This window comes from Salvelinus alpinus, chromosome 17, assembly GCF_045679555.1.
Source record: "Salvelinus alpinus chromosome 17, SLU_Salpinus.1, whole genome shotgun sequence".
In the NCBI taxonomy this organism is placed as follows: Eukaryota; Metazoa; Chordata; class Actinopteri; order Salmoniformes; family Salmonidae; genus Salvelinus; species Salvelinus alpinus.
The window spans coordinates 47,347,596-47,366,506 of NC_092102.1; the positions used below are offsets into that span (position 1 = coordinate 47,347,596).

Sequence of the window (18,911 nt, forward strand, 5' to 3'; positions counted from 1 at the left end):
AGACCCCTTGACTTTTTCACGTTACGTTACAGCCTTATTCTAAAATGGATTAAATCATTTCTTTTTTACAAACAATACCCCATAATGACAAAGCAAAAACTGCTGTTTAGAAATTTTGGCAAATGTTATAAAAAACTGAAATATCACATTTACATAAGTATCCAGACCCTTTACTCAGTACTTTGTTGAAGCACCTTTGGCGGCGATTACAGCCTCGAATCTTCTTGCTACAAGCTTGGCACTCATGCATTTGGGGAGTTTCTCCCATTCTTCTCAAGCTCTGTCAGGTTGGATGGAGAGAGTCGCTACACAGCAATTTTCAGGTCTCTCTAGAGATGTTCGATCGGATTCAAGACCAGGCTCTGGCTGTGCCACTCAAGGACATTCAGAGCCTTGTCCCAAAGCTACTCCAGCATTGTCTTGGCTGTGTGCTTAGGGTTGTTGTACTGTTGGAATGTGAACCTTTGACCAAGTCTGAGTTCCTGAGCATCCTCAAGCAGGTTTTCATCAAGGATGTCTCTGTACTTTCCTCTGTTCATCTTTCCCTCGATCCTGAAAAGTCTCCTAGTCCTTTCCGCTGAAAAATATTCCCACAGCATGATGCTGTCACCACCATGCTTCACCTTTTCGATGGTGCCAGGTTTGCTCCAGACTTGACGCTTAACATTCAGGCCAAAGAGTTCAATCTTGGTTTCATCAGACCAGAGAATCTTGTCACCTCTCTGACCAAGGCCCTTCTCTCCTGATTGATCAGTTTGGCCTGGCGACCAGCTCTTGGTAGAGTCTTGGTGGTTCCAAACTTCTTCCATTTAAGAGGCCACTGTGTTCTTGGGGACCTTCAATGCTGCAGAAATATGTTGGTACCCTTCTCCAGATCTGTGCCTCGACACAATCCTGTCTCGGAGGTCTACGGACAATTCCTTTGACCTCATGGCTTGGTTTTTGCTCTGACATGCACTGTCAACTGTGGGACCGTGTATACACAGGTATGTGCCTTTCCACATCATGTCCAATCAATTGAATTTCTCACATGGTGACTCCAAGTTGTAGAAACATCTCAAGGATGATCGATGGAAACAGGATGCAACTGAGCTCAACTTCGACACTCATAGCAAAGGGTCTGAATACTTACTTAAATGAGCTATTTCTGTTTTTTATTTTTAATAATAATTTTTATTATAATTTGCAAACATAAAAAAAAAAACTGTTTTCGCTTTGTCATTATGGGGTATTGTGGGGTATTATGGGGTATTGTTCTCTGCCAGACTATCCCTTCTCCGATGCCAGGTATCTTAAGCCATAGCCCTCCTGATGAGGGGGAAAAAAATTTAGAACAAGGTTGCTGTAAGGTTCTGTATTCATTTTCTTAGTCAACACTGTGTTCTGTTTCGTTGTCTCCTTGAACGTAGCCCTGTTTCTTTGTGTTCTTGAACATAGCCCTGTTTTTCATTTTTGTTCATTGATTTCACCTGTGTTCGTTACTGACCTGGTCTCATCAGCTCCTTATTTAGTTCAGTTCATTCTGTTTGTGCCTTTGTGAGGTATTGTTCGTTTTGACTCTACTAAGCCTTTTCCCAGCTCGTTTGTCAGAACCTGTTATAGCCTTCAATCCTAGTTTTGATTCACCTGCCTGTTTGCCTACCTGTGTATGACCATTGCCTGCGACCACTATCCTGCCTTCTGCGAAGGCGAAATAAACACCTGCAACGCTCTACGCGTGAATCTACACCTTTTTCTCCCTGAGTATTAATCACAGCTGCAACATAACAAATGTGGGAAAAGGCAAATCTATAGATTTCAATTGACTGGGAATACAGATATGCATCTGTTGGTCAAAGACACATAATAAAAAAGGTAGGGGAGTGGATCAGAAAACCAGTCAGTATCTGGTGTGACCACCATTTGCCTCATGTAGTGCGACGTATCTCCTTCACATAAAGTTGATCAGGCTGTTGATTGTGACCTGTGGAATGTTTTCCCACTATTCAACGGCTATGCAAAGTTAATGGATATTGGTTGGAACACGTTGTCGTACATGTCAATCCAGAGCACCCCAAACATGCACAATGGGTGACATGTCTGGTGGGTATGCAGGCCAGGGAAGAACAGGAACATTTTCAGATGCCAGGAATTGTGTACAGATCCTTGCAACATGCATTATCATTTTTTATTTAACCTTTATTTTACTAGGCAAGTCAGTTAAATTCTTATTTACAATGACGGCCTAACCCGGACGACGCTGGGCCAATTATGCACCGCCCTATAGGACTCCCAATCACTGCCAGATGTGATACAGCCTGGATTTGAACCAGATACTATAGTGACGCCTCTTGCACTGAGATGCAGTGCCCGAGACCGCTGCTCCACTCGGGATCCTGAATGCTGAAACGTGAGTTGATGTGGGCGGATGAATGGCATGACAATGGACCTCAGGATCTCATCACTTTATCTCTGTGCATTCAAATTGCTATCGATGAAGTGCAATTGTACTTGTTGTCCCTAGTTTATGCCAGCCCATGACATAATCGCGCCGCCACCATGGGGAACTCTGTTCACAACATTGACATCAACAAACCGCATGCCCACATGACACCATAGACATGGTCTGCGGTTGTGAGGCTGGTTGGAAGTGGTGACCTATTTTCTATAATGACATGGCAGAAAAATATACATTAAATTCCCTGGCAACAGCTCTCGTGAACATTCCTGTGTTCAGCATGCCAATGGCACTCTTCCTCAACTTCATATGTCTGTGGCATTGTATTCTGCACATTTTAGAGTGGCTATTTATATTCCCCAGCACAAGGTTCACCTGTGTAATGAGCATGCTGTTCAATCAGCTTCTTGATTTGCTACACCTGTCAGGTGGATGGATTATCTTGGCAAAGGGAAAATGCAAAACAGCTACATTTGAGAGAAATACTTTTTGGGGATGTTTTATTTCAGGTCATTAAACCAACACTTTACATGGTGATTTATATTATTGTTCAGTGTATTCCCCCAGGTGCTGCAGTGGGACCAACACTTTACATGGTGATTTATATTATTGTTCAGTGTATTCCCCCAGGTGCTGCAGTGGGACCAACACTTTACATGGTGATTTATATTATTGTTCAGTGTATTCCCCCAGGTGCTGCAGTGGGACCAACACTTTACATGGTGATTTATATTATTGTTCAGTGTATTCCCCCAGGTGCTGCAGTGGGACCAACACTTTACATGGTGATTTATATTATTGTTCAGTGTATTCCCCCAGGTGCTGCAGTGGGACCAACACTTTACATGGTGATTTATATTATTGTTCAGTGTATTCCCCCAGGTGATGCAGTGGGACCAACACTTTACATGGTGATTAATATTATTGTTCAGTGTATTCCCCCAGGTGCTGCAGTGGGACCAACACTTTACATGGTGATTTATAGTATTGTTCAGTGTATTCCCCAGGTGATGCAGTGGGACCAACACTTTACATGGTGATTTATATTATTGTTCAGTGTATTCCCCAGGTGCTGCAGTGGGACCAACACTTTACATGGTGATTTATATTATTGTTCAGTGTATTCCCCCAGGTGCTGCAGTGGGACCAACACTTTACATGGTGATTTATATTATTGTTCAGTGTATTCCCCCAGGTGCTGCAGTGGGACCAACACTTTACATGGTGATTTATATTATTGTTCAGTATATTCCCCCAGGTGCTGCAGTGTCAAAAGGTAATTTAATTAATTCCAGTATTTGCATGTTTAGAGATTATTGAATATTCATTTAAAGTCTTTCATGTTATTTACGCTCTAACCACTAGGCTACCTGCTGCCCCATAATTACTAGAACTACAACAAAAATGCTGTTAGTTGCAGCTGAGATGCTGCTTGTATTCTACACAATGTATAGTCCAATATTTACACGTCTTTTGGGTTAGGGTGAATTGGGGGAAGTGTTTAAATTGTTCATTATACGAGTCTGTTAACTTAACAGATGTGATGTGTAGCGTGAATGTGCGCGTTTTTGAGTGACTGCATGTGTTAATCATAAAGAATTTGTTAGAAAAAGAACTCAATGTAATGATAATTACAATATTTATGAATGTTATGAAAAGTCTGTCCGATGGAAGTCGAAACTACACGGGCGATATGGCAAAAACACAGGACAAATTCTTTATGAAATCAAGTTATCGTTACATAACATTGTGTTTATGGTGAATGGGGGTCTAAACATATAACAAAACATCCTGAAATGAATGTTGTTCAATAAGTCACACAAAATGTGTTATTAACATGACATTGTAGAAGAAAAAGAAAAACACACCTATTTAGGCGAGGTGCTGGCCAGCCGAGTAGAAAACTTAAAAATAAAGGAGAGCCGCACACTCTAGGAGCTCAGATGCAAAAATATTTAATTTACCAACGTTTCGACAGGAAAGCTGTCTTGCATTTCTATTGAACCAGTATGTTGCTCACCTGCACATACTCCGGCTCCTTTTACAAGCAAGAGTTATTTTATACCTCCAACCAATCGCAATCACTCTATCGAGACATATTGTAGACTTGTTGAAAAGGATGTTGCGCAACTCCTTAAGAACAAACAGGAGTCCAAATCTTTCCACAATTTACCTAAGGATGAAAAACAAGCTTTGCTTGATTTACAATCCGATACCTCAGTCCTTATTCGTCCTGCTGACAAGGGTGGGTCGGTTGTACTTATGGATAGGACAGCTTATGTAAATGAGTGTCATAGACAGCTGCTTGACAACACCTTTTACCAGAAACTCAGACGTGACCCCACTTGTCAATTTCAGAATACTATCTTAACTGTCCTAGATGGGTATTTAGGTTGTGGCCAGATAACCAAAAAAGAACAGGACTTTTTGGCTATTCAACACCCTAAAATTGCCACTTTCTATACTTTGCCGAAATTACACAAGAATGTTACCAAAACCTCCAGGGCGCCCTATTGTAGCGGGCATTGACGCAGTGTCGACCCCTCTTATCAACTTTTGTTGACTTTTTTATTAGACCACTCGCAGCACAGCTCCCCTCCTTTTATTGTAAAGGACACCAGCAGTATGATCTCTATCATTGAATCTCTTGATCCTCTCCCTGAGAATACCTTGTTAGTTACTTTTGATGTTGAGTCGTTATACACAAATATTCCTCACGAGGGCGGTATTGAAGCTATGGAACATTTTCTTCTGCAACGTGACCCTAATAAACTACCTTCCAGTGAATGCATTATAACATTGGCTGAAATAGTACTCACACACAACTACTTCATGTTTCTAAATGATTTCTTTATTCAGACGAAGGGTACTGCTATGGGATCCCCCATGGCTCCTAACTATGCTCATTTGTATGTGGGTTACATGGAGAAACAGTCTATTTTCAATCCTCTCAAAAATGTTTTCTTGCCTAACATCATTATTTGGAAACGGTATATTGATGATATTTTTGTTCTATGGAGGGGTTGATGCAAAACAGCTCCAGGCATTCCATGCTTTTCTTAACTCCTGTTCTGAACATCTGAGATTTACTATGCAATCTGATACACGTCAAATCAGTTTCCTTGATCTTCTGATCTTGTGTGAAGATAATGTTCTATACACTGATCTTTACAGGAAACCTACTGATCGTAACAGTTTGTTGAGGGATGATAGCTGTCACCCACTTCCCTTGAAAAACAGTTTGCCCTACAGCCAATTCTGTCGAATCAAAAGAATATGAAAAAAACAATCAGATTTCGACAGAAATATGGCTGAGTCGCAAAGAAAGTTCAAGGAGAGGGGGTACAAAAATGATCAGATTAATATTGCCATTGAGAAAATTCTAAACAAAACAAAAAGACGCATTCTTGCAAAAAGACGCATTCTTGCATTCTAACTACCCGCTATTCAAAGCGCTCTGAACAAATTAGGAGAATCGCTCACAAACATTGGCACATTCTAAAATCCGATGATAGTCTCGGTAATGTGTTTTCGGACCTTCCCTTGGTCGTATTTTCGCGGGGCAGAAATCTCAGAGACCAATTGGTACACTCTGATTTACCACCCAAAGATATTCCTGAACAACGTCTATTTGCGCCCCTACTGGATGGAAATTATAAGTGTAATGGCTGTGCTCAATGCAATGGCACTTATAAATGCAGATCCTTCAAACACCCACAAACAGGGACATCGATCCCAATCAAAGGTGTTATTACGTGCTCCACTAAGGCAGTTATTTATCTTATAACTTGTCCTTGTGGTAAAAATTGTGGGTAAAACAAAGCGTGAATTAAAAGTACGTATCTCAGAGCATCCTAGCACCATTAGGTGCCAAAACTTGACCTACCCAGTTGCGGCCCACTTTTTGACCAACAGATATGCATCTGTTGGTCAAAGACACATAATAAAAAAGGTAGGGGAGTGGATCAGAAAACCAGTCAGTATCTGGTGTGACCACCATTTGCCTCATGTAGTGCGACGTATCTCCTTCACATAAAGTTGATCAGGCTGTTGATTGTGACCTGTGGAATGTTTTCCCACTATTCAACGGCTATGCAAAGTTAATGGATATTGGTTGGAACACGTTGTCGTACATGTCAATCCAGAGCACCCCAAACATGCACAATGGGTGACATGTCTGGTGGGTATGCAGGCCAGGGAAGAACAGGAACATTTTCAGATGCCAGGAATTGTGTACAGATCCTTGCAACATGCATTATCATTTTTTATTTAACCTTTATTTTACTAGGCAAGTCAGTTAAATTCTTATTTACAATGACGGCCTAACCCGGACGACGCTGGGCCAATTATGCACCGCCCTATAGGACTCCCAATCACTGCCAGATGTGATACAGCCTGGATTTGAACCAGATACTATAGTGACGCCTCTTGCACTGAGATGCAGTGCCCGAGACCGCTGCTCCACTCGGGATCCTGAATGCTGAAACGTGAGTTGATGTGGGCGGATGAATGGCATGACAATGGACCTCAGGATCTCATCACTTTATCTCTGTGCATTCAAATTGCTATCGATGAAGTGCAATTGTACTTGTTGTCCCTAGTTTATGCCAGCCCATGACATAATCGCGCCGCCACCATGGGGAACTCTGTTCACAACATTGACATCAACAAACCGCATGCCCACATGACACCATAGACATGGTCTGCGGTTGTGAGGCTGGTTGGAAGTGGTGACCTATTTTCTATAATGACATGGCAGAAAAATATACATTAAATTCCCTGGCAACAGCTCTCGTGAACATTCCTGTGTTCAGCATGCCAATGGCACTCTTCCTCAACTTCATATGTCTGTGGCATTGTATTCTGCACATTTTAGAGTGGCTATTTATATTCCCCAGCACAAGGTTCACCTGTGTAATGAGCATGCTGTTCAATCAGCTTCTTGATTTGCTACACCTGTCAGGTGGATGGATTATCTTGGCAAAGGGAAAATGCAAAACAGCTACATTTGAGAGAAATACTTTTTGGGGATGTTTTATTTCAGGTCATTAAACCAACACTTTACATGGTGATTTATATTATTGTTCAGTGTATTCCCCCAGGTGCTGCAGTGGGACCAACACTTTACATGGTGATTTATATTATTGTTCAGTGTATTCCCCCAGGTGCTGCAGTGGGACCAACACTTTACATGGTGATTTATAGTATTGTTCAGTGTATTCCCCAGGTGATGCAGTGGGACCAACACTTTACATGGTGATTTATATTATTGTTCAGTGTATTCCCCAGGTGCTGCAGTGGGACCAACACTTTACATGGTGATTTATATTATTGTTCAGTGTATTCCCCCAGGTGCTGCAGTGTCAAAAGGTAATTTAATTAATTCCAGTATTTGCATGTTTAGAGATTATTGAATATTCATTTAAAGTCTTTCATGTTATTTACGCTCTAACCACTAGGCTACCTGCTGCCCCATAGTTACTAGAACTACAACAAAAATGCTGTTAGTTGCAGCTGAGATGCTGCTTGTATTCTACACAATGTATAGTCCAATATTTACACGTCTTTTGGGTTAGGGTGAATTGGGGGAAGTGTTTAAATTGTTCATTATACGAGTCTGTTAACTTAACAGATGTGATGTGTAGCGTGAATGTGCGCGTTTTTGAGTGACTGCATGTGTTAATCATAAAGAATTTGTTAGAAAAATAACTCAATGTAATGATAATTACAATATTTATGAATGTTATGAAAAGTCTGTCCGATGGAAGTCGAAACTACACGGGCGATATGGCAAAAACACAGGACAAATTCTTTATGAAATCAAGTTATCGTTACATAACATTGTGTTTATGGTGAATGGGGGTCTAAACATATAACAAAACATCCTGAAATGAATGTTGTTCAATAAGTCACACAAAATGTGTTATTAACATGACATTGTAGAAGAAAAAGAAAAACACACCTATTTAGGCGAGGTGCTGGCCAGCCGAGTAGAAAACTTAAAAATAAAGGAGAGCCGCACACTCTAGGAGCTCAGATGCAAAAATATTTAATTTACCAACGTTTCGACAGGAAAGCTGTCTTGCATTTCTATTGAACCAGTATGTTGCTCACCTGCACATACTCCGGCTCCTTTTACAAGCAAGAGTTATTTTATACCTCCAACCAATCGCAATCACTCTATCGAGACATATTGTAGACTTGTTGAAAAGGATGTTGCGCAACTCCTTAAGAACAAACAGGAGTCCAAATCTTTCCACAATTTACCTAAGGATGAAAAACAAGCTTTGCTTGATTTACAATCCGATACCTCAGTCCTTATTCGTCCTGCTGACAAGGGTGGGTCGGTTGTACTTATGGATAGGACAGCTTATGTAAATGAGTGTCATAGACAGCTGCTTGACAACACCTTTTACCAGAAACTCAGACGTGACCCCACTTGTCAATTTCAGAATACTATCTTAACTGTCCTAGATGGGTATTTAGGTTGTGGCCAGATAACCAAAAAAGAACAGGACTTTTTGGCTATTCAACACCCTAAAATTGCCACTTTCTATACTTTGCCGAAATTACACAAGAATGTTACCAAAACCTCCAGGGCGCCCTATTGTAGCGGGCATTGACGCAGTGTCGACCCCTCTTATCAACTTTTGTTGACTTTTTTATTAGACCACTCGCAGCACAGCTCCCCTCCTTTTATTGTAAAGGACACCAGCAGTATGATCTCTATCATTGAATCTCTTGATCCTCTCCCTGAGAATACCTTGTTAGTTACTTTTGATGTTGAGTCGTTATACACAAATATTCCTCACGAGGGCGGTATTGAAGCTATGGAACATTTTCTTCTGCAACGTGACCCTAATAAACTACCTTCCAGTGAATGCATTATAACATTGGCTGAAATAGTACTCACACACAACTACTTCATGTTTCTAAATGATTTCTTTATTCAGACGAAGGGTACTGCTATGGGATCCCCCATGGCTCCTAACTATGCTCATTTGTATGTGGGTTACATGGAGAAACAGTCTATTTTCAATCCTCTCAAAAATGTTTTCTTGCCTAACATCATTATTTGGAAACGGTATATTGATGATATTTTTGTTCTATGGAGGGGTTGATGCAAAACAGCTCCAGGCATTCCATGCTTTTCTTAACTCCTGTTCTGAACATCTGAGATTTACTATGCAATCTGATACACGTCAAATCAGTTTCCTTGATCTTCTGATCTTGTGTGAAGATAATGTTCTATACACTGATCTTTACAGGAAACCTACTGATCGTAACAGTTTGTTGAGGGATGATAGCTGTCACCCACTTCCCTTGAAAAACAGTTTGCCCTACAGCCAATTCTGTCGAATCAAAAGAATATGAAAAAAACAATCAGATTTCGACAGAAATATGGCTGAGTCGCAAAGAAAGTTCAAGGAGAGGGGGTACAAAAATGATCAGATTAATATTGCCATTGAGAAAATTCTAAACAAAACAAAAAGACGCATTCTTGCAAAAAGACGCATTCTTGCATTCTAACTACCCGCTATTCAAAGCGCTCTGAACAAATTAGGAGAATCGCTCACAAACATTGGCACATTCTAAAATCCGATGATAGTCTCGGTAATGTGTTTTCGGACCTTCCCTTGGTCGTATTTTCGCGGGGCAGAAATCTCAGAGACCAATTGGTACACTCTGATTTACCACCCAAAGATATTCCTGAACAACGTCTATTTGCGCCCCTACTGGATGGAAATTATAAGTGTAATGGCTGTGCTCAATGCAATGGCACTTATAAATGCAGATCCTTCAAACACCCACAAACAGGGACATCGATCCCAATCAAAGGTGTTATTACGTGCTCCACTAAGGCAGTTATTTATCTTATAACTTGTCCTTGTGGTAAAAATTGTGGGTAAAACAAAGCGTGAATTAAAAGTACGTATCTCAGAGCATCCTAGCACCATTAGGTGCCAAAACTTGACCTACCCAGTTGCGGCCCACTTTTTGACCAACAGATATGCATCTGTTGGTCAAAGACACATAATAAAAAAGGTAGGGGAGTGGATCAGAAAACCAGTCAGTATCTGGTGTGACCACCATTTGCCTCATGTAGTGCGACGTATCTCCTTCACATAAAGTTGATCAGGCTGTTGATTGTGACCTGTGGAATGTTTTCCCACTATTCAACGGCTATGCAAAGTTAATGGATATTGGTTGGAACACGTTGTCGTACATGTCAATCCAGAGCACCCCAAACATGCACAATGGGTGACATGTCTGGTGGGTATGCAGGCCAGGGAAGAACAGGAACATTTTCAGATGCCAGGAATTGTGTACAGATCCTTGCAACATGCATTATCATTTTTTATTTAACCTTTATTTTACTAGGCAAGTCAGTTAAATTCTTATTTACAATGACGGCCTAACCCGGACGACGCTGGGCCAATTATGCACCGCCCTATAGGACTCCCAATCACTGCCAGATGTGATACAGCCTGGATTTGAACCAGATACTATAGTGACGCCTCTTGCACTGAGATGCAGTGCCCGAGACCGCTGCTCCACTCGGGATCCTGAATGCTGAAACGTGAGTTGATGTGGGCGGATGAATGGCATGACAATGGACCTCAGGATCTCATCACTTTATCTCTGTGCATTCAAATTGCTATCGATGAAGTGCAATTGTACTTGTTGTCCCTAGTTTATGCCAGCCCATGACATAATCGCGCCGCCACCATGGGGAACTCTGTTCACAACATTGACATCAACAAACCGCATGCCCACATGACACCATAGACATGGTCTGCGGTTGTGAGGCTGGTTGGAAGTGGTGACCTATTTTCTATAATGACATGGCAGAAAAATATACATTAAATTCCCTGGCAACAGCTCTCGTGAACATTCCTGTGTTCAGCATGCCAATGGCACTCTTCCTCAACTTCATATGTCTGTGGCATTGTATTCTGCACATTTTAGAGTGGCTATTTATATTCCCCAGCACAAGGTTCACCTGTGTAATGAGCATGCTGTTCAATCAGCTTCTTGATTTGCTACACCTGTCAGGTGGATGGATTATCTTGGCAAAGGGAAAATGCAAAACAGCTACATTTGAGAGAAATACTTTTTGGGGATGTTTTATTTCAGGATCATGAATACATGGGACCAACACTTTACATGGTGATTTATATTATTGTTCAGTGTATTCCCCCAGGTGCTGCAGTGGGACCAACACTTTACATGGTGATTTATATTATTGTTCAGTGTATTCCCCCAGGTGCTGCAGTGGGACCAACACTTTACATGGTGATTTATATTATTGTTCAGTGTATTCCCCCAGGTGCTGCAGTGGGACCAACACTTTACATGGTGATTTATATTATTGTTCAGTGTATTCCCCCAGGTGCTGCAGTGGGACCAACACTTTACATGGTGATTTATATTATTGTTCAGTGTATTCCCCCAGGTGCTGCAGTGGGACCAACACTTTACATGGTGATATATATTATTGTTCAGTGTATTCCCCCAGGTGCTGCAGTGGGACCAACACTTTACATGGTGATTTATATTATTGTTCAGTGTATTTCCCCCAGGTGCTGCAGTGGGACCATCAAAAGGTTATTTAATTAATTCCAGGATTTGCATGTTTAGTGATTAATGAATATTAATTTAAAGTCTTTCATGTTATTTATCTCAATCTCTTCAAAGACTCAATCATGGACACTCTTACTGACAGTTGTGGCTGCTTCGTAGTGTCTATTTTGTTCTATATTTTAATATCATTTATATTTGTAATCCCAGCCCCCATCCCCGCAGGACGCGCTTTGGTAGGCCGTCATTGTAAATAAGAATATTTTTCTTAACTGACTTGCCTAGTTAAAGGTTAAATTAAATAATAATTTAGATAGTCCCACTGAATAACTACAGAGTTTGTGTTAGTAAATGCACTGAACATGCTCATCAGTTGAGTCTGTAGATGCTCAACTTGTTTCACTTTATTTGGATAGTTCCAAATCGTTTAAAAAAAATTGACCTTCATTTAACTAGGCAAATCAGTTAAGAACAAATTGTTATCGACAATGACGGCCTAGGAAGTGGGTTAACTGCCTTGTTCAGGTAGAGACCAGATTTATACATTGTCATCTCTGGGATTTGATCTAGTAACCTTTCGGTTAATGGCCCAACGCAGGCTAACTGCTGCCCCATAGTTACTAGAACTACAACAAAAATGCTGTTGTTGTAACTGATATGCAGCTGAGATGCTGCTTGTATTCTACACAATGTATAGTCCAATATTTACACGTCTTTTGGGTTAGGGTGAATTGGGGGAAGTGTTTAAATTGTTCATTATACGAGTCTGTTAACTTAACAGATGTGATGTGTAGCGTGAATGTGCGCGTTTTTGAGTGACTGCATGTGTTAATCATAAAGAATTTGTTAGAAAAAGAACTCAATGTAATGATAATTACAATATTTATGAATGTTATGAAAAGTCTGTCCGATGGAAGTCGAAACTACACGGGCGATATGGCAAAAACACAGGACAAATTCTTTATGAAATCAAGTTATCGTTACATAACATTGTGTTTATGGTAAATGGGGGTCTAAACATATAACAAAACATCCTGAAATGAATGTTGTTCAATAAGTCACACAAAATGTGTTATTAACATGACATTGTAGAAGAAAAAGAAAAACACACCTATTTAGGCGAGGTGCTGGCCAGCCGAGTAGAAAACTTAAAAATAAAGGAGAGCCGCACACTCTAGGAGCTCAGATGCAAAAATATTTAATTTACCAACGTTTCGACAGGAAAGCTGTCTTGCATTTCTATTGAACCAGTATGTTGCTCACCTGCACATACTCCGGCTCCTTTTACAAGCAAGAGTTATTTTATACCTCCAACCAATCGCAATCACTCTATCGAGACATATTGTAGACTTGTTGAAAAGGATGTTGCGCAACTCCTTAAGAACAAACAGGAGTCCAAATCTTTCCACAATTTACCTAAGGATGAAAAATAAGCTTTGCTTGATTTACAATCCGATACCTCAGTCCTTATTCGTCCTGCTGACAAGGGTGGGTCGGTTGTACTTATGGATAGGACAGCTTATGTAAATGAGTGTCATAGACAGCTGCTTGACAACACCTTTTACCAGAAACTCAGACGTGACCCCACTTGTCAATTTCAGAATACTATCTTAACTGTCCTAGATGGGTATTTAGGTTGTGGCCAGATAACCAAAAAAGAACAGGACTTTTTGGCTATTCAACACCCTAAAATTGCCACTTTCTATACTTTGCCGAAATTACACAAGAATGTTACCAAAACCTCCAGGGCGCCCTATTGTAGCGGGCATTGACGCAGTGTCGACCCCTCTTATCAACTTTTGTTGACTTTTTTATTAGACCACTCGCAGCACAGCTCCCCTCCTTTTATTGTAAAGGACACCAGCAGTATGATCTCTATCATTGAATCTCTTGATCCTCTCCCTGAGAATACCTTGTTAGTTACTTTTGATGTTGAGTCGTTATACACAAATATTCCTCACGAGGGCGGTATTGAAGCTATGGAACATTTTCTTCTGCAACGTGACCCTAATAAACTACCTTCCAGTGAATGCATTATAACATTGGCTGAAATAGTACTCACACACAACTACTTCATGTTTCTAAATGATTTCTTTATTCAGACGAAGGGTACTGCTATGGGATCCCCCATGGCTCCTAACTATGCTCATTTGTATGTGGGTTACATGGAGAAACAGTCTATTTTCAATCCTCTCAAAAATGTTTTCTTGCCTAACATCATTATTTGGAAACGGTATATTGATGATATTTTTGTTCTATGGAGGGGTTGATGCAAAACAGCTCCAGGCATTCCATGCTTTTCTTAACTCCTGTTCTGAACATCTGAGATTTACTATGCAATCTGATACACGTCAAATCAGTTTCCTTGATCTTCTGATCTTGTGTGAAGATAATGTTCTATACACTGATCTTTACAGGAAACCTACTGATCGTAACAGTTTGTTGAGGGATGATAGCTGTCACCCACTTCCCTTGAAAAACAGTTTGCCCTACAGCCAATTCTGTCGAATCAAAAGAATATGAAAAAAACAATCAGATTTCGACAGAAATATGGCTGAGTCGCAAAGAAAGTTCAAGGAGAGGGGGTACAAAAATGATCAGATTAATATTGCCATTGAGAAAATTCTAAACAAAACAAAAAGACGCATTCTTGCAAAAAGACGCATTCTTGCATTCTAACTACCCGCTATTCAAAGCGCTCTGAACAAATTAGGAGAATCGCTCACAAACATTGGCACATTCTAAAATCCGATGATAGTCTCGGTAATGTGTTTTCGGACCTTCCCTTGGTCGTATTTTCGCGGGGCAGAAATCTCAGAGACCAATTGGTACACTCTGATTTACCACCCAAAGATATTCCTGAACAACGTCTATTTGCGCCCCTACTGGATGGAAATTATAAGTGTAATGGCTGTGCTCAATGCAATGGCACTTATAAATGCAGATCCTTCAAACACCCACAAACAGGGACATCGATCCCAATCAAAGGTGTTATTACGTGCTCCACTAAGGCAGTTATTTATCTTATAACTTGTCCTTGTGGTAAAAATTGTGGGTAAAACAAAGCGTGAATTAAAAGTACGTATCTCAGAGCATCCTAGCACCATTAGGTGCCAAAACTTGACCTACCCAGTTGCGGCCCACTTTTTGGAGGCAGGCCACTCGATTTCGTCTCTGCGTTATATTGGCATCGAACATGTCACCCTCCCTAGGAGAGGGGGTGACCTTGATAATTTATTGTTAAAACGAGAGGCTGCCTGGATCTTTAACTTAAAGACCCTTGCTCCCTTCGGTCTCAACGTGAACTTTGATCTGAAGCCATTCTTGTGATTGTTGTGACTTTGCCATTGTGGTTGTTTGTAGGCTTTTGTGGTCTTAAGTGAGTCTATGATCGCATGCTATCCATTTGTATTTATTGTATGCTGCTCTTTCTATGCCATTTTAATATTTGAGAAATTAACCAATGATATTAGGCCACGATTACAGACACCTGTGTGTCTTGACACTATATAAACCAGTCATCCCGCAGTGTCTGTGATTGTACCCTGATGAAGACAGCTTGCCTGTCGAAACGTTGGTAAATTAAATATTTTTGCATCTGAGCTCCTAGAGTGTGCGGCTCTCCTTTATTTTTAAATTAACATGTCATTGGACACAAAAGGCACCGGATTGTAGGAAAGACCCACCTATTGTTATACCCTCTGAGACAAAGAACTGGGTCCAATTAGAATCACTCAAAGATGATCATAATAACAGAAAAGGCACAAAGAATCAGTAATGGTGTCAATTTCTATCACTGCACTTTTTATTCATAAAGTCACACTTGACTCATCTCTCCTTTGTGGACATCCTCACTGAACTGTAAGTCACACCAGTGTAGATGCCGTTGGATGGGAAGACCAGCTGACTGCCATTCATGCAGGTCACTTTGACTGTGGAAGGTCGATATTTGCTTTCCCAATTGTGATCTCAACATCCATGGTCTTCCCTGGCGGGATCTTCAGGTTGATGGTACCCGATTCTGTTATGGTCTCTGTCTTCTGCAGGCTGGTGGATTGCTCCACTCCCACGGTCAAGCTGAACCCTGATGACCCCTCGACCAGATCTGGGATCCCCGCTTTGACCGACACACTCAAGGTGGATTCTATCTTGTTGCTGACGGACCAGGAGGAAGTCTTGGTCAGGGTCTTGCTGTATGTAATGGACTTTTCTAGAACCAAGGAGGTGTCGTTCTGGTGAGACACGGATTTCACATTTTCTGGGGTCACCTAAAATCAACACAAAGATAAAAGTTGTTCAAACAAGAAAAAGCCAATTTAATAACTGATATAGATTTTTAGAAAGCCAACAAATAACAGGTGTGTGTGCTTGCTATCTTGGACTGATGCGTATGAGTAAAGGTAAAAAACATTTTTTAAAAGGTGTTGGGGCTATTTTACTGACCAAGGCCAATTATACATAAGGCATGACTGTCCTAGAAATGAGATGCCTGATGAATGTCGACCCCCATATTGGATTACATGTTTTAAAGTGGACAGCCCCCTTAATGTTAGAGCATCGGTAGAGTTTTCCTGAGCTGTCTACACACACCTGGGGTTTGAAGAGGGACAGGGTGGGATACTCCATGTCAGTCATTACGGACGACTTGATGGTTTTGATGAAGAGGAAGCCCATGCAGTCGATGTCCGAGCCAGACCTGCCCTGCAGCCCCAGGCAGATTCCGGATCCCACATCTATGGTGTACTCAGTCTTCAGTGGCCAGCTGGTCATTTTTTCAAAGAACTGCCGGTTCTGACTCGTCATGAACTTGATGGCACCCAGACGTGTGCCGGCGCCGTTACCCCACAGAGCCAGCTTGGTGATGCGCTCGCCGAGGTTGAACTCAAACTCATTGAAAGTGTTAGCATCTCCAAAAGTCGCTACTTTCCCGTCGGTTAGCTCCGCCCGCACAGCTTTCACCTGCGAGCCCCCCACCGCCACTCCGATCTTCTTGAGGGTGGCACCGTTGTCCATGCCGTGGAATTCAAAGGAAGTGCCTCCACCACCGATCAAATGCAGTGTGGTTGCCATGTGTGCACGTCACCTGAAATACAAATTTGTACAGATCAATTTAAGAAACCTCCAACTCAAAGGAACTGATTCAGACATTCAAAGCCATGGAGTCCCTCTCCTACTACCAGAACCTCCCCACTCTACCTCCTGATCAACACCATGGAGTCCCTCTCCTACTCCCAGCACCTTCCCACTCTACCTCCTGCTGTTTCTTACTGGTCAACACCATGGAGTCCCTCTCCTACTACCAGAACCTCCCCACTCTACCTCCTGCTGTTTCTTCCTGATCAACACCATGGAGTCCCTCTCCTACTCCCAGCACCTTCCCACTCTACTTCCTGCTGTTTATTCCTGGTCAACTTGGTGACTTATATGTAATGAAACATTGTTGTGAAAGTGAGCACATCTCTATGCACTTCTAAAATTAATTCTGATGTTGCTATAATTACAAAGAATCATGATGAATATGAATGTTACAGATTCCACTTCAGAATGAGAGTTGGTTATGATGCTGGAACTCACCTTAACGCTTTGAAATATCTGAAAGAATAAAGATGGCATTTTATTAATTAATATATAACAATATTCATTAACACAGGCTAGAGTATTCACAGGTATGCATTAATATATTATGACACCGTCTAATATAGAGGGTCTGTCAAACTTTTAAAGTACATGTCCAATTAAAAAACTAACCCTCAGATTTAGTCAAGTAACACCTAAAACATGACTGAATAATAAAGTAAAGTGAACAATTTCAATGATCAAAAACAGTCCTTTTGACATACGTCTGCAGGACCAGCTACAAAATACAAGACATACCAAGAAGCTCTCCCTGAGCAACACAGGACATCAAAGAAGCTCTCTCTGCCTAACAAAGGAACACTGGCTTATAAAGCTGCAGAAGGAGTTTGTAATTGCCGACAGCTGTATCCCCTAACGAGAGGGCGGGATCAGAGCTCCAATCTGCACTGGGCCTGACCAATGAGCTGCTTGGGGGAATCCAGGAAGCCATTTCCTGAAATATACATATACACAAACCCACAACTAAAAAACTGGGGAACGTAACAGTATTCAAGATGAAGAGACAGCTTGATGTAAAGCACTACACTCAACAGTCTACTCACCTCACATTAAACGTCATACTAACATCATACTTTTGAATTCAAAACAGAACAATAGGAGGCTAAAGTCAACCATGTGAAAACAAGGCCACAGTAAACATGTCGTACCCCACGAATGATGCACCGCCTCCTGGGCCAATTGACTTATTGTGTGTTACTAACAAATTGCAGTTAATTACCATAACTCCCACCTTGGAGCAATCAGTGTAATTTTGTAAATGTTGGATCTCTATGGCAAGACGAATCATTCACCCAAGCTTTGTCAAAATCTTACCAGTGCTGTCTGAGATATCTTGTTTTACTAACTTACAAGCAAACATACGGACAGAGACAGATCCGTAGTCCCCTCCCCAATTCCATCGTGGGGAACAACAAACCCATACCATGCTTGTTCAGCTAGACTTTATAACTGATTAAGCAACCGTTTCAGAATATAGGAAGCAAAATATATATATATATATATATGTTTTGTTCATTATTAGGTCAAAATAAAAATGTAGCTCTCAAATATTTCCTCATATATCAAGATTAGTTATTTAGGGACATTGCGTAATTACATACAACGATATGCAGGCCTCAGTGTTAAGGATGGCTATAGAAGATAGTAATTGAAGTAAACTGATATGTCTGATTCAATATGCAATAAACCTGTTTAAGAGTCAAGACTCAGAGTGAAGTTCAATTGTTTAACACCAAAGACGCAACAGTGGATACGT

General features: G+C 41.1%; 2 protein-coding genes across 5 annotated transcripts in view; both read right to left on the reverse strand.

Annotated features, from left to right (window-relative positions):
• Positions 1 to 18,911, reverse strand: part of LOC139543070 (aerolysin-like protein) — a 103,780-nt gene that overhangs the window by 18,311 nt on the left and 66,558 nt on the right. The window lies entirely within an intron of this gene.
• Positions 15,798 to 17,942, reverse strand: LOC139543074 (aerolysin-like protein). Of its 4 annotated transcripts, XM_071349213.1 has the most exons (4): positions 17,894 to 17,936; positions 17,594 to 17,611; positions 16,610 to 17,102; positions 15,798 to 16,287 (listed from the first exon to the last, which is right to left on the reverse strand). In XM_071349213.1, exons 3-4 carry the CDS (start codon positions 17,087 to 17,089, stop codon positions 15,943 to 15,945), a joined length of 825 nt encoding a protein of 274 aa, XP_071205314.1. In that variant the 5' UTR covers positions 17,090 to 17,102; positions 17,594 to 17,611; positions 17,894 to 17,936; the 3' UTR covers positions 15,798 to 15,942. The 4 variants fall into 4 exon arrangements, with proteins under 4 accessions (XP_071205314.1, XP_071205315.1, XP_071205316.1 ...); XM_071349214.1 differs by lacking the exon at positions 17,594 to 17,611 and having other exon boundaries at positions 17,878 to 17,942; XM_071349215.1 differs by lacking the exon at positions 17,594 to 17,611.